The sequence below is a fragment of the Callithrix jacchus genome, chromosome 8 (genome assembly GCF_049354715.1).
Source record: "Callithrix jacchus isolate 240 chromosome 8, calJac240_pri, whole genome shotgun sequence".
NCBI classification, from domain to species: Eukaryota; Metazoa; Chordata; class Mammalia; order Primates; family Cebidae; genus Callithrix; species Callithrix jacchus.
In genome coordinates this window covers 129026245-129043269 of record NC_133509.1, presented here as the reverse complement: position 1 = coordinate 129043269, position 17025 = coordinate 129026245, and the positions used below count along the sequence as shown (strand labels likewise).

The 17025-nt window shown below is 36.3% G+C and overlaps 1 protein-coding gene across 15 annotated transcripts in view; it reads right to left on the bottom strand.

The window, feature by feature from the left end:
- PPP4R4 (protein phosphatase 4 regulatory subunit 4) overlaps positions 1 to 17025 on the bottom strand; it is a 116989-nt gene that overhangs the window by 71007 nt on the left and 28957 nt on the right. For all 15 annotated transcript variants that reach the window (XR_013521499.1, XR_013521500.1, XR_004730113.3 and 12 more), the window contains exon 3: positions 2986 to 3088. Coding sequence is in view for 7 of the 15 variants with exons in the window: in XM_035261365.3 (XP_035117256.1) it covers positions 2986 to 3088 (103 nt within the window). In the remaining 8 variants the exon portion in view is untranslated. The remainder of the gene's footprint in view (positions 1 to 2985; positions 3089 to 17025) is intronic.

Sequence of the window (17025 nt, the reverse complement as noted above, 5' to 3'; positions counted from 1 at the left end):
TTATGAAGTTCTGCTCATTCTATCTTAATCCATGTATCTCAGATATGTCCACTGCTCTCTACTGTCCTAATTAGTTAGCCTCATATTAGCTATGAGGACTAGTACTGAAGCTTCCTAACTATCCCACTCCAATCTATTCTCCATACAATAACTATAATGATCACCGTGAAATAGAAACACAATTAAGTCACTGCCTGCTTTAAAGCCTTCAGTGACTTTTCACTGTCCTAATAAAAACCAATGCTTGTATGCTCTGTCATCAAACATTTCTTGAACCTCTTCTCAATCACATCCCACCCCATCCACTGGGTCCCAAACATACCTGTCTCTCTTAGTCCCACCCAGCTCTTTCACCTTAGGGCTATTTACCACACTCCCTACTTGGTCCTGACTCTGAAATTGCTGCTTCTTTCCATCCCTTCAGTTTTCTGCTCCTCAAAAAGGCATTCCTTGACATCCCAATGCACAGCAGATATTCTCATTACTTTATTACTTCACTTCATCAACTCCTGTTCTGTACACTCAGAGGGCTTATCACAAAGGATGATTATACCTTTCTTGGGTGGGGAGGGATTTACTTGTTTAATGTCCATTTCTCCATCTGGACTGTAGCCTCCTTGAGGGCAAGTCCCCTATCTTTTGTTCCTTTCTATTTTCCCAGTGCTTAGAACAGTGCCTGTCTTATAGGAAGTACTCAGTAAATATTTATGAATGAATGAGAATACCATTATTACTAAATGTTCAAGATCACTTTTTAAAAAAAAATTGAGAAATCATGGCCAAGCAAAGGTACATAGTTAACCCAAGATTTTGTCAGCGTTTCATCACTGGAAAGTAAACTCACAGAAGTGAGGTGGAATTAACAAAGGTGCTAACAAGGAGTACCAATAAGTCATAACAAAATCTGAATACAATGAATTTAAAATGACATGCACAGAAACATAGATTTTATCATTTGAAAAATGATAAAAATCTTTTTTTATTTTTAAAAAATGGGGGTGATTAAATGTTTAGCTGTCTACATTATATATTAAACTATCAATAAAAGTCACTATTATTGGAGTTACCACCATAAAGCCCTTCTCATCTGCCTTATTCTTCAGCATTTTTACATAAAGTCAGAAACGCACAATATTCTATTATACTTGTTCTCTCACTGTTTTCTGTGGTCATTAGGTCTTCCTAATATACAGCCTAATCTGGACTCTTCTACCTTTTTGGTATCTCTTTTAAAGGGAGTACAAGTCAAGACGATGGTCCTAAATAAATGGTTGCATGTTGATTAGTAAAATAAATGAATGAAATCATTCAGCTATAAATAAAGGTTTCCTTAGTACACATTCATTAATATATACTTCCTATTTATCTATTTATTCTGTTAATATACTCTGTATTACGGATTAATTTTGATTACTTTTAAAGCTTATTAAAACCATATCTTCTATAACTCAGGCAAATACCTTATAGTTTCAGAAGATACATTTGATTCTTTGTATAAATATGCTATGCATATGACTGTATAATATTCTTTATACAGTCCCATGAAATTAAGGTTTTAGGAGAGCTGTTATTTAATTTCCTTTATTGTTAACTCAGCAAAAGGATTTTTGCAAAGTAATTTAGAGACCTCTAAAGTTCACTGCTCTCTTTCATCATGAAACTTTGGACATCTAATATGCTCTCTGTGGACCAGATTTCAACTGCTCAATGCAGAGTGTGCAGCATATTTTTAGCTTTAAATCTCATTTGCTTACTTACATTAACTCTGTACCAAAGAGGACCTAAATATCTGTTCCTTTCTATTGTTTAACTGGCTCTTCCAGCTGTCATGCTGACAAGAGTAGGTCACTTACTGTCACTGAAAATGAATGTGAATAAACCTGGTCTGTGTGGACCTAATTCCTTTGAAATTATGTCATAATTCTGGGAAAAACAGATACAAAAAAGCTTATTTACTTTCAAATCACATGCAATGCCAAAATAACTATCATCTTAGTTCACCATCGTAATCAGTAAAAACATTCATAGTGCCTGCATAGAAAAGTGGGCATCTCATGAAAATAACATGGTACATTCTGATCTAAATCACAGTAACTAGAACCATGTTACACATACCTAAAAATAAAACTCAAGAACTCACTAATAACTTCAGTATTTTAAACACGTACAAATTAGTTAAAAATTATGAAAAGAGCTATATCCAAATTAAAAAAACAAGGTAAGATCTACCAAACTCTATTAGCAAACATAATCCTCATTAGTATGTATCCTCACTGACCCCATTAGCAGGTAACTCTTAAAAGACACACACACTGGTGTTTTGTTTATTCAAGTTCTTATAAAGGAAAGCACTTTGCACATAAGTACAAACAAATAAGTATTAAATATTTAATAGTTGAAATTATTTAATTTTATATTAATAATCAATAAATATAAGTCCCAAGAAATAATATAATAGCAGATCAAAATCAAACATTTTTGTTTATTGCAGAAAAACTAACTCTGAAGAAATTTATAAAGCAATAAATTACATACACATCTAAAATTGTGATGGCCATAATTCAATCTTTATTTGATGATTCTTCAGAAGCCGTCATAGGGTCAATATCAGGAATATCAGCTCAATTATAACATCAGTGTTATACAAATACTATTAATATAGATTTAAGTCAACAGACTATTAAATACTTTTTTAAACAATGGTTAAGAGGTGTTTTTGACCTACTGAAAACCACCTTTAGTAAACCGTCTTTACTGAGAATATGACTGAAGAAATTTTACATTAAAATCTGGATTTCTCCATTTCCATCAGCTAATTTCCCTAAATATTTTCATTATAATTAGAAATGTCTATAATAATGCTTTCTCCACTCAATTTTTAGGTGCAAAAGATCAGCCACTAAAGCTCCAAAATCTTTCTTCAACAATGACAACACACTGCTGGGGAAAAAACAGGAAACTCCAATCTTATTTTATACAACTTACTCTGACTTTTGGCAGGACTCTCCGCAGTGTCTCAGTGGGATTCTGTCGCATCAAAAATGGGAGATTTGCAATCACACTTGTTCCTTGGATATCTTGACCAGCACTTACAAAGAAAACACAAATTTAAAATTTATAATTACAAGGTAAATTCCTCTGCACAGTTAAATGTGGACTAATTAGAAAAATGACTGCTTTGAATGATAGGCACTCAGAATTCGGATTAAGTTTTAAGCAAGAAATACAGCATTGAAATATAAAACTAAAACCAAAACTGAAATTTCATTAAGCAAATCTTCTAACAAATACACGATATTAATTATGCTTGTGCTGAAACAAGATTGTCTATTGTTTTATATGTCTTAAGTCTAAAAGTTTTGAGACTATTATGAAATATATATTTTTAATTGTCTAATGTTCTCCTGTGACCTGTCAGTTTGCCATATTTTATAAAAATATATAAATGGTAACATTTTATTAGGATAAGACATTAATAATCATAGCAACAGGGACACCAATAAAATCAACTACAGCAAAATCATACAATTTTGTCTTGGTATAGTGAAATCACTTGTTGCACTAGATTTAACTGCATCCCAGAAACTTCTTAAAAATACACTCAATACTCTTAATGATCAGCAGGGTATATTTACCTAATTCCTTTTCCTTTTTAACATAACATTCACTAAAGAGTTATCAAAATAATCTCAGCAATACTCAGTAGCCTAAATACCTTGAAAAAAAGTGTTTAGGTTCTTCCAAGACAACCACTTCCCAAACAGCAAAAAACTTTTTTCAATTATAACCAAAGTGGCCTAAGTACTGAAAAAACTTGAAACATACATATACACACTAATCTACATCACATGTATCTCTCTCAAAAAGATGCTAATAAACATGGTATCACCTCAGAGGGAAATCCACCTATTCTTAACTGATACAAATTAAAATATTGATTGCTGATTCCATAACATTTACTTATTGATTAGAATTATTTTTACTTATCTCTTCAAATGAATTTGTAGTTAAAGCATATGTACATAAGACTTTAATACATGTTTTAAATTGCAGAACTTCAGAGTCTTATAAGTTCTATTAAAAAGAAACATATTCTGATTCTAAATGAAGCTGCCCTGCCATGAAGAAAGCCTTTTTCTATTGCAACACAGTAAGCTATGAAATACAAGACACCATAATCATTCCACTGTTGTCACCACTCTCTAGGAGAATCCTTTAAGAGACAAAATTAAGAAGGAATAGAAAAGGGGTATGAAATAGAGAACCCATGCCAAATGGAGAGAGGATCAAAAAAGGAAAATTAAAGATGCACAAAAAAATACTACTTGTAGTGAATTGAATGGTGGTCCCCTAAAAGATAATGTCTATATCTTAATTCTAGAACCTATGATTGTTGTCTTAATTTTTAGAAGGCTCTTCAGATAAAGAGATTATTCTAGATAATCCAAACTGGCTAGGCCCTAAATCTAATTGCAAGTGTCCTTTAAAGAGAAACTCAGAGAATAAAACACATAAAAGGTCATTTGACTACAGAAGCAGAAATTAGAGCAATACAGCCACAAGTCAGCTAATGGTGATGATCACCAAAAGTTGGAATATGCAAGAATGTATTCTCCTCTAGATCTCTGCTACATTTTCACTTCAGACTTCTGTTGTCTAGAACTGTGAGAGAATAAATTTCTATTATTTTTAAGCCACACTGTTTTTGGAAATTTGTTACAACCACCAGAGGAAATAAATACAGTACACTACTAAAGAACTGAAAGAAGAGAATAATCTGAGAGATAAAGAAAATGACAATGCTTGGCCCAAGGTTCAATAAATATCGCTTGAAAGAATGAATGAATAGATGGCTAAGTAGATTAACAGATGTCAGGAATATTTAATATTGAACATTTGGTGAATTTTATTCACTAATTTGCAATTACAATAAAAAAGGATATGATCTCTAATACCTCACAGATGTGAAAACAAAACTTTTCACAGGAAGGCAAGAAAAAGAAAACAGAAACAAAAAAACAAATAAAAATGAAAAGTGAAATTATACAATTAAAATATCAACAATTACATTAAATATAAGTGGTCCAAATACATCAATTTAAGACAGGAATTAGCAGAGTGGATTTTAAAAATGATTCATCTATATGATGTCTATAAGAAACTCACCTCAAATATAACAGTATCAGTGGCTGAAAATAAAGAATGGAATATAATATAGAAATGTGAATCAAAAGAAAGCAGGAGTGGCTATATGAATATCAGATAAAGTAAATCTGAGAGAAAAGAAAATCATCAGAGACAGACAGGGACACTATAAAATGATAAAACAGATAATCCACCAAGAAATTGCAATCCTAAATGCACACGCACCAAACTGAGTTGCAAAATACATGAAGCAAAAGCTGATGAGACTGAAAAGAAAATGAACAAATACACAGTGTACAGCTGAAAATTTCAGAGTCCACCTCTCAACAACTAACAGAACTACACAGAAAATCAGTAAATATATAGAAGAACTCAAGCATACCATCAACCAAGATTTAGTAGACATTTCTAGAACATTCTATCCAACAACAAAAATATACATTCCATTCAAGTGCCCAAAGAATATATTTCAAGACAGACCACATCTCGGACCACAATACAAACCTCAACACATTTTCAAAAATGTAAATAATACAAAGTTTTCTCTGACCACAACAGAATTAAAAAAAAAAAAAAAGATAACAGAAAAATCTCCCAACTCTTAGAAACTAAACAACAAACTTCTATATATTCCCATGAATCAAGGAGAGAGTCTCATGGGAAATCAAAAAATACACTGAACTGAATGAAAAAATAAAAAATCAACACGTAGGGATGTAGCTAATATGGACAGAGAGGGAAATGCAAACATTAGAAAGAAACAGAATATCTCAAATCAATAATCTAACTTTCCACTTCAAGAATCTAGAACAAAGTAATCACAATACAAGCAGAAGAAGCAAAGAGATGAGATTCATGATAATAAAAATAGAAAAAAATAAAGAAAAGGAAGGAAACAAAGGCCTAGTTGTTTTAAAGGTAAATAAAATCAATTAACCTCTAGCAAGAATGACAAAAGAACAAGAGAAGACACAAATTACCAACATCAAGATTTAAACAGTAGGTATCTCTACAGACTGCAGAAATCAAAAGGATAATAAGTGAATGCTGTGAATACTTCTATACATATAAATTTGATAAGGTAGACAAAATGGACCAAGTCCTTGAAAAACACAAATAGTTACAACTTACCCAGTATGAAAGAGATAATCTGAATGTTCCTACAACTATTAGGGAAATTGGATTAATATTTTCAAAGTCCTAAAAAAAATTCCAGGCCCAGATAGTTTCAATGGAGAATACTACCAATCATTTAATGAAAAATTAACACTATTCTACACAATCTCTTTCGGAAAAGAGAAGATAGGAGCACTTCCTAAATCACTTCATAGGGAAAAACTGCAGAGAAATATACCTCATAAATATAGACTAAAAATATTTAACAAAATGTTAGCAAATAAAATATAGTAACATATAAAAGTAAGAATTATATACCATGATCAAATGGAGTTCGTTGCAAGGAAACAAGGCTGGTTCAATATTAAAAATCAATGTACTCCATCATATTAACAGGCTAAAGAAGAAAAGTATCACATGATCATATCAATTAAGAAAAAACATTTGACATAGTCAACACATGAATACTGAAATGACAAATTCAATATAATTTATAATCATTCCAAAAAAAACTAACAAAATATAATTTCAGCCTACAGAAGTTGTAGGCTGAAAATACACAATGCTGAAAGAAATCAAAGGATATCTGAACAATTAGAGACACACACATTGGGAAACTCAGCATGGTAAATATGGTAATTCTCCCCAAAGTAGTATACAGCTTTAACACGATCCCTATCAAAATCTCAAGATTTTGGGGATACATAGATTCTATTTTTCTAAAGTTATATGAAAAACCAAAGGAATGAGCATAGCTGAAATAATTTTAAAAAAGAAGAAGTAGGAGGAATTGTGTCCACCCACTGTTAAGACTTATTACATAGCTATAGTAACCAAGACTGCAGTGTATTTATGGAGAGAGACACACAGATCAACAGAACAGAAGAGAGAACCCAGAAATAGACCCCAACACATATGCCCAACTGATTTTTGGCAACAGTGCAAAGACAATCCAGTAGACCAAAAATAGCCTTTCAACAAATGGCACTGAAGCAACTAGATATCCACAGGTGTTTAAAATTTAAAAAAAATATATGACAGCTGGGCACAGTGGCTCACACCTGTAATCCCAGCACTTTGGGAGGCTGGAGCAGGTAGGTCACAAGGTCAAGAGATCAAGACCATCCTGGCCAACATAGTGAAACCCCATCTCTACTAAAAATACAAAAAAATTAGCTGAGCTTAGTGGCATGTGTCTGTAATCCCAGCTACTTGTGAGTGTGGGAATTCACTCAGGGTAGTAGCAAAAATATTAAGGAAAGAATACCAGAGAAAGTTATAGAATATAGTTTCAAACCCTTTTGGGAAGGCCTAGGGTTTTTTTCTACAGTTCTTGGCTAAAGGCAGGCTAAATCTCCTTTACATTTAGTTAATAAGTAAAGCAAATAGCTAGGATATGTGGGGGAGTTTACCTAACTAGTTTACTCATGTGGTCTTAAAATGAACCGTTGAGCCTGATGGCCCTCTCAGGGGGAGGTCAATCAGGGAGATTATCCACTAATGGTGTTTGCTTTGGGCATAGGAACTTGTCCTTTAATCTCCTCACTCTAGCAGTGTTGATTCAAGCCTTTGTCAATTAAACTTTACTAAATAAATGTACGTCTCACTGGCTGGTGGTAGCCAGAGGGTTGCAACTGTTTAGAGCACTCTCCAGGGAGTCTGTAAGCTGCCCAGACCCTCAGCCAAACTGGCACAGTATCTGTGTGTCAGTGTACTTTACTCATCCATTACTGAGTCAGGGTCTGCAGAAGAGACACCCACAGATGGAGACCCCAACACAGGAGGCTGAGGCAGGAGAATCACTTGAACCCAGGAGGCAGAGGTTGCAGTGAGCTGAGATCAAGCCACTGTACTCTGGCCTAGAGACAGAGTTAGACTCTGTCTCAAAAAAAAAAAAAAAAAAATGACACAACCTACACCTCACACTAACTCAAAATGAATCACAGACTTATACCTAAAACATAAAACTAATCACTTCTCAGCCTTTTCAATAAAATCAATTGTGAAATATATAACAATAGAACAATGTCAGGAAAAACATGGGAAAATAGCCTATAGATCTAGGGCTAGGCAGAGTTCTTAAATTTGACAGCAAAATCATAATCCACAGGAAAGAAAAGTTGAACTTCATCAAAATTTAAAACTTTTGCATTGTGAAAGACCCTGTAAAAGGATAAAAAGACAAGCCACAGGCTGGGAGAAAATATTTGCAAATGAATGCTTGAAAAAGGACTAGTGTCGAGACCATATAAAGAACTCTCAAAACTCAACAGTAATAAAATACACAATCCAATTCAAAAATGGGTAAAAGACATGAGGGGACGTTTCACTGAGGATGATATACAGATTGCAAATAAGCACAGTAAAAGATGCTTAATTCATTAACCATTAGGCAAACACAAATTAAAAGGACAATGAAACATCGCTACACTCTAATCAGAATGACTAAAATTTTTTAAACACCACCAAAAGCAAAAAAACTGGATCATTCATTGCTGTTGGGAATGTAAGCTGGTACAGCCACTCTGGAAAACAGTTTGGAAGTTTCTTAAAATATTCAATATGCAATACCATGCAAGCCAGTAATTGCACTCTGGACCATTTATCTCAAAGAAATAAAAATTTCTGTTCACATAAAAACCTGCAGATGAATGTTTATAACATCTTTATTTCAACAGGAAAGTAATGAAAACAGTATGTCCTTAAGTGAAGAAACAGATAAACAAACTGTAGTACACCATACTGTGGAATGCTGCTCAGCAACAAAAAGGAAAAAAAAACTATTGATATGGGTAACCACCTGGAAGAATCTCCAGAAAGTATGCTAAGTGAAAAAAATTCAATCCCAAAAGGTTATATGTAGTATGATTCCACTTATATAGCATTCCTGAAATTACAAAGTTATACAAATAGAGAACAAGTTAGTGATTTCCAGGGGTTAAGGAGGAATATAGGAGCAGGAGGGAAACAGGTATGACTACACAAGTGTAACGTGAGAGATCCAATGGTGATGGAAATCTTACGCATCCTGATAGTATCATTGTCAACATCCTGGTTGTAATATTATACTATAGTTTTTCAAGATGTTACTATAGAGGGAAACTGGGTAAAGAGAACATGGGTATTTCTGTATTATTTCTTACAACTGTATGTGAATCTATAGATTTCTCAAAATAAAAAGGTTAATTTTAAAAATCAGTCAATGTAACAGAATTTTCAAAAAACACATGGATATCTCACTACATGTAGAAATCTGACAAATCCAATATCTACTCATGATTTAAAACTATCAACAGAATATCTATGACAAACTTAAAGCCAGCATCATACTTAATGGTGAAAGAATGAATACTTTCCCCCAACTCAGGAACAAGGCAGGGATGTTGACTATTACCACTTCTTTGTTTTAATCCATAAACACAATATTTATCTTTAGATATTTGAATAATTTCATTTTTATGAAATTTTAGCATACAGATCTTATATACACATTTGCTTAGATTCATATCTAAGGACTTTTTATTTCTAGAGGTTTTTGGGGAACAGGTGGTGTTTGGTTATATAAATAAGTTCTTCAGTGGTGATTTCTGAGATTTTGGTGCACCCACCACCCAAGCAGTGTACACTGTACTGAGTGTGTAATCTTTCATCCCTCACACCCCTCATACCCTTTCCCCAGGTTCCCCAAAGTCCACTGTATCATTCTTGTGCCTCTGCGTCCTCATGGCTTAGCTCCCACTTATAAGTAACAACATACAATGTTTGGTTTTCCATTCCTGAATTACTTACTTAGAATAATGGTCTCCGACTCCATCGAGGTTGCTGCAAATGCCAATATTTTCTTCCTTTTTATGGTGTGAGAGAGAGAGAGAGAGAGAGAGAGAGTGTGTGTGTGTGTGTGTGTGTGTGTGTGTGTACACCCCACATTTTCTTTATCCACCCATTGACTGATGGGCATTTGGGCTGGTTCCATATTTTAGCAATTGTAAATTGTGCTGCAATAAACATGCATGTGCAAGTATCTTTTTAATATAATGACTTATTTTCCTCTGGGTAAATACCCAGTAGGTACAGAATCACAGAATGGATGAGAATTCACCAACCAGCTGCTGTCTTCAAGAGACTCACCTAACACATAAACTTAAGGTAAGGGGTGGAAAAACATATTTCATGCAAATGGTTATCAAAGTGAGCATGAGTAGCTATTCTTATATCAGACAGAAACAAACAAACTTTAAAGCAACCTCAGTTTAAAAAGAGAAAGAGGGACATTATATAATGATAAAAGGACTTGTCCAATACAAAAATATCACAATCCTGAATAGATATACACCTAACACTGGAGGTCCCAAATTTATAAACAATTACTACTAGACCTAAGACAGCAACACAATAACAGTGGGGGACTTCAATACTCCACTGACAGCACTAGACAGGTCAAGACAGAAAGTCAACAAATAAATAACGGATTTAAACTATACCCTAGAACAAATGAACTTAATAGATATCTACAGAACATTCTACTCAATAACTGCAGAATATATATTCTATTCATCACCACATGGGACATTCTCCAAGATAGATCATATGATAGGTCGCAAAACAAGTCTCAATAAATTTAAGAAAACCAAAATTATATCAAGTACTCACTCAGACCACAGTGAAATAAAATTGGAAATCAACTCCAAAAGGAACCCTCAAAACCTTGCAAATACATAGAAGTTAAATAACCTGCTCCTAAATGATTGTTGGGTCAACAATGAAATCAAGATGGAAATTAAAAAACTATTTCAACTGAACAATATAGTAACACAACTTATCAACACCTCTAGGATAGAGCAAAAGCGGTACTAAGAGTAAAGTTCATAGCATTAAATGGCTACATCAAAAAGTCTGAAAGTGCACAAACAGGCAATCTAAGATCATATCTCATGGAACTAGAATAACAAGAACAAACCAAACTCAAACCCAGCAGAAGAAAAGAAATAACAAAGACCAGGACAAGACTAAATGAGACTGAAACCAAAAAAATAATAATAATAATACAAAAGATAAATGAAACAAAAAGCTGGTTCTTCATAAAGATAAAAAAAAAAACTTGATAGACCACTAGCAAGATTACAAGAAGAGAGAAGATCCAAATAAGCTCAATTAGAAATGAAATGGGAATCTGATCTTTCACAAACCTGCAAAAACAAGCAATGGGGAAAGAATTCCCTATTTAATAAATGGTGTTGGGAAAACTGGCTAGCCATATGCAGAAAGCTAAAACTGGATCCCTTCCTTAAACCTTTTATCAAAATTAACTCAAGATGAATTAAAGACTTAAACATCAGACCTAAAACCATAAAAACCCTAGAAGAAAACCTAGGCAATACCATTCAGGACATAGGCATGGGCAAAGACTTCAAGACTAAAACACCAAAAGCAATGGCAATAAAAGCCAAAATTGACAAATGGGATCTAAATAAACTAAATAGCTTCTAATTAAACTAAAGAAAACAAAATACCACATATTCTCACTCATTAGTGGGAGTTGAACAATGAGAACACATGGACATATCACACACTGGGGTCTGTCAGGGGTCAGGCGCTAGGGGAAGGACAGCATTAGGAGAAATACCTAATGCAGATAATGGGTTGATGAGTGCAGCAAACTACCATGGCATGTGCATACCTATGTAACAAACCTGCACATTCTTCACATGTACCCCAGAACTTAAAGTATAATAAGATATATTATATATATATGAAATACAAAAGATCACTTAAGGCTTCTATGAACACTGTTAAGTGCATAAATTAGAAAACCTAGAGGAGATGGATAAATTCCTGGAAATATACAACCCTCCTAGATTAAACCAGGAAGAAATAAACTCTGAACAGGGGAGGACTCAAGATGGCGCTGTGAGAACAACCCAGGATTGGAGCTCTCCTTGAATCTGCGGAGAGGTGGGTCGGAGCTGCATTTCCAGACTGATCTTAGTTGTCCACAGAACGGGGAAATTCCCAAGTATAAAGGAGACGCGGGACGCCAGGCAGTACCTCTGCCTGGCGAAGCCAGCAGCTGGGGTGGCGGTGGCCAGCCCTACCCAGCGCTCCCCACAGGGCGCGCTTGTCCGGGTGCCCTGTTGAACTGGCAACCTGAGACTTGAGAGGGCTGGACTTGAGACTGAACGAGACTTGGACAGTGGGCCAGCCCAGGGGATTGCAGGGACAGAGCGTTTGGGCTAGCCCAGTGGGACGAACAAAACCGCGATTTCAAACGATCCCCATCCAGACGGTCCGAGACGCTCTCTGGGGGAGGGGCATCCACCATTACCGAGGCAACCCGCCCCAACTGAGATACACGCCCACTGCTGACGCAGCCAGCCATTGCCGAGGCAACCCGTCCCTACTGAGATACACGCCCACTGCTGACGCAGCCTGCCGTTGCCGAGGCAACCCACTAGAACAGAGAGACTCTGCCCCAGGGCATGGCGGAGACCACAGCAGAACAGCAGAGCCTGCAGCAACAGGGCGAACCACACAACAGCAGGGTGGAGCCTCGGCAGGCAAACAGTGGCTAGTCTGCCTCCTAGCTGGGCAGGACACGTCAACAGATATCCAAAAATAAAGCCCGAACCCCCCAACACACAGCATTTGAGAAAAAAAGGGTTTTTTTAATGAGCTCCGTTGCAGCAGAATCAAACATAGCAGCCTAACAGCCCTGAATGAACAACAGAGCTCATAGCTCAGCAATTGAGCTCCTATAAAGTACAGACTGTCTCCTCAAGCAGCTCCCCGACCCCTCTATATCAAAAAGACTGACATTTGACAGGCAACATCCTGGGACAAAGATAGCAGAAAAAGAAACTGGTAGCATCCCTCACTGTGCCACAGCTGCTAGAGGTGCACCCCAGACAAGCAGGGCCTGGAGTGGACCTCAGAAGTCATACAGCGAAGGGGCTAGACTGGTAGAAGGAAAACCAAGTAACAGAAATACTTCATCCTCAACAATCTGGGTGTCCACTCAGAGACCCAATCGAAAACTCAGCAACTACGCAGACGACAAGCGGATAAATCCACAAAGATGAGAAGAAACCAGCGAAAAAAGGAGGAAAACACCTGAAACCAGAACACCTCGCCTCCTAGAAAGGACCAAAACACCTCACCAGCAAGGGAACAAAGCTGGACAAAGAATGACTGTGACGAAATGACGGAATTAGACTTCAGAAGGTGGATAATGAGAAACTTTTGTGAGCTAAAAGAACATGTATTAAATCAATGCAAAGAAACTAAGGAACTTGAAAAAAGATATGAGAAAATGATAACAAGAATGGATAACTTAGAGAGGAATATGAATGAATTAAAGGAGCTGAAAAACACAATACGAGAACTTCGCGAAGCATGCACAAGTTTCAATAGCCGAATTGACCAAGCAGAAGAAAGAATATCTGAAGCCGAAGACCAACTCAATGAAATAAAATGAGAAACCAAGATTAGAGAAAAAAGCGCAAAAAGGAATGAACAAAGTCTCCAAGAAATGTGGGACTATGTGAAAAGACCTAACCTACGTTTGATAGGTGTACCAGAAGGGGACGAAGAGAATGAATCCAAGCTGGAAAATACTCTTCAGGACATCATCCAGGAAAATTTCCCCCACCTAGCAAGACAGGCCAACACTCAAATGCAGGAAATACAGAGAACACCACAAAGATATTCCTCAAGAAGAGCAACCCCAAGGCACATAATCATCAGATTCAACAAGGCTGAAATAAAGGAGAAAATACTAAGGGCAGCCAGAGAGAAAGGTCGGGTCACCCACAAAGGGAAGCCCATCAGACTCACAGCAGATCTCTCAGCAGAAACACTACAAGCCAGAAGAGAGTGGGGGCCAATATTCAACATTCTTAAAGAAAAGAACTTTCAACCCAGAATTTCATATCCAGCCAAACTGAGCTTCAGAAGTGAAGGAAGAATAAAATCCTTTGCGAACAAGCAAGTACTCAGAGATTTTGTCACCACCAGGCCTGCTTTACAAGAGCTCCTAAAAGAGGCACTACACATAGAAAGGAACAACCAGTACCAGCCATTCGAAAATCACACTAAATGCTAAAGAGCATCAACATAATGAAGAATCTACAACAACTAACGGGCAAAACAGCCACTTAGCATCAAAATGGCAGTATCAAATTCACACATAACAATATTAACCCTAAATGTAAATGGACTAAATGCACCAATCAAAAGACACAGACTGGCAAATTGGATAAAAAGCCAAAACCCAGCAGTGTGCTGCATCCAGGAAACCCATCTCACATGCAAGGATACACAAAGGCTCAAAATAAAGGGATGGAGGAAGATTTACCAAGCAAATGGAGAGCAAAAAAAAGCAGGAGTTGCAATTCTCATCTCTGATAAAATAGACTTTAAAGCAACAAAGATCAAAAGAGACAAAGAAGGCCATTACATAATGGTAAAAGGATCGATACAACAAGAAGAGCTAACGATCCTGAACATATATGGACCCAATGTAGGAGCACCCAGATACATAAGGCAAGTTCTTAATGACTTACAAAGAGACTTAGACTCCCACACAATAATAGTGGGAGACTTTAACACTTCACTGTCAATATTAGACAGATCAACCAGACAGAAAATTAACAAGGATATCCAGGGCTTGAACTCAGACCTGGAGCAAGCAAACCTGATGACATTTACAGAACTCTCCACCCCAAATCCACAGAATACACATTCTTCTCAGCACCACATCACACCTACTCTAAAATTGACCACATAATTGGAAGTAAAGCACTGCTCAACAAATGCAAAACAACTGAAATCATAACAAACAGCCTCTCAGACAATAGTGCAATCAAGTTAGAACTCAGAATTCAGAAACCAACCCAGAACTGCACAGCTTCATGGAAACTGAACAACTAGCTCTTGAATGTTGACTGGGTAAACAATGAAATGAAGACAGAAATAAAGAAGTTCTTCGAAACCAATGAGAACGAAGACACAACATGCCAGAACCTCTGGGACACATTTAAAGCAGTCTCTAGAGGAAAGTATATAGCAATAAGTGCCCATATGAGGAGAATGGAGAGATCCAAAATTGACACCCTATCGTCAAAATTGAAACAGCTAGAGGAGCAAGATCAAAAATACTCAAAACCCAGCAGAAGACAAGAAATAACTAAGATCAGAGCTGAACTGAAGGAGATTGAGACACGAAAAACCCTTCAAAAAATCAATAAATCCAAGAGCTGGTTTTGTGAAAAGATCAACAAAATAGACAGACCACTAGCCAGATTGATTAAAAATAAAAGAGAGAACAACCAAATAGATGCAATAAAAAATGATAAAGGGGAAATCACCACAGATTCCACAGAAATTCAAACCATCATCAGAGAATATTACAAACAACTCTATGCACATAAACTAGTAAACCTGGAAGAAATGGATAAATTCCTGGACTCCTGTGTCCTCCCAAGCCTAAACCAGGAGGAAGCTGAAACTATGAATAGACCAATAACAAGGTCTGAAGTTGAGGCAGCAATTAAGAGCCTACCTCACAAAAAAAGCCCAGGTCCAGACGGATTCACAGCCGAATTCTACCAGACACACAAAGAGGAGCTGGTACCATTCCTTCTAAAACTATTTCAAACAATCCAAAAAGAGGGAAGCCTTCCCAAATCATTTTACGAGACCAACATCGTTCTGATACCAAAACCTGGCAGAGACCCAACAAGAAAAGAAAACTTCAGGCCAATATCAATGATGAACATAGATGCAAAAATCTTCAATAAAATATTGGCAAGCCGATTGCAACAGCAAATCAAAAAACTTATTCATCATGATCAAGTAGGATTCATCCCGGGGATGCAAGGCTGGTTCAACATACGCAAGTCTATCAACGTAATTCACCACATAAACAGAACCAAAAACAAAAACCACATGATTATCTCAATTGATGCAGAGAAGGCCTTTGACAAAATTCAACAGCCCTTTATGCTAAAAACACTCAATAAACTCGGTATCGATGGAACGTATCTCAAAGTAATAAAAGCTATTTATGAAGCCAATATCATACTGAATGGGCAAAAACTGGAAGCATTCCCTTTGAAATCTGGCACTAGACAAGGATGCCCTCTTTCACCACTCCTATTCAATATAGTACTGGAAGTTCTAGCCAGAGCAATCAGGCAAGAAAAAGAAATAAAGGGTATTCAAATAGGAAAGGTGGAAGCCAAATTGTCTCTATTTGCAGACGACATGATAGTATACCTACAAGACCCCATCGCCTCAGCCCAAAAACTCCTGAAACTGATAAGCAACTTCAGCAAAGTCTCAGGATATAAAATCAATGTGCAAAAATCACAAGCATTCGTCTACACCAATAACAGACTTAAAGAAAGCCAAATCAAGAACAAAATGCCATTCACAGTTGCTACAAAAAGAATGAAATACCTTGGAATACAACTCACAAGGAACGTAAGGGACCTCTTCAAGGAGAACTACAAACCACTGCTCAACGAAATCAGAGAGGACACAAACAGATGGAGAAACATTCCATGTTCATGGTTAGGAAGAATTAATATTGTGAAAATGGCTATACTGCCCAAAGTAATTTACAGAATCAACGCTATCCCCATCAAGCTACCATTGACTTTCTTCACAGAACCGGAAAAAACCACCATGAACTTCATATGGAACCAAAAGAGAGCCTGCATAGCCAAGTCAATTCTAAGCAAAAAGAACACAGCGGGCGGCATCACA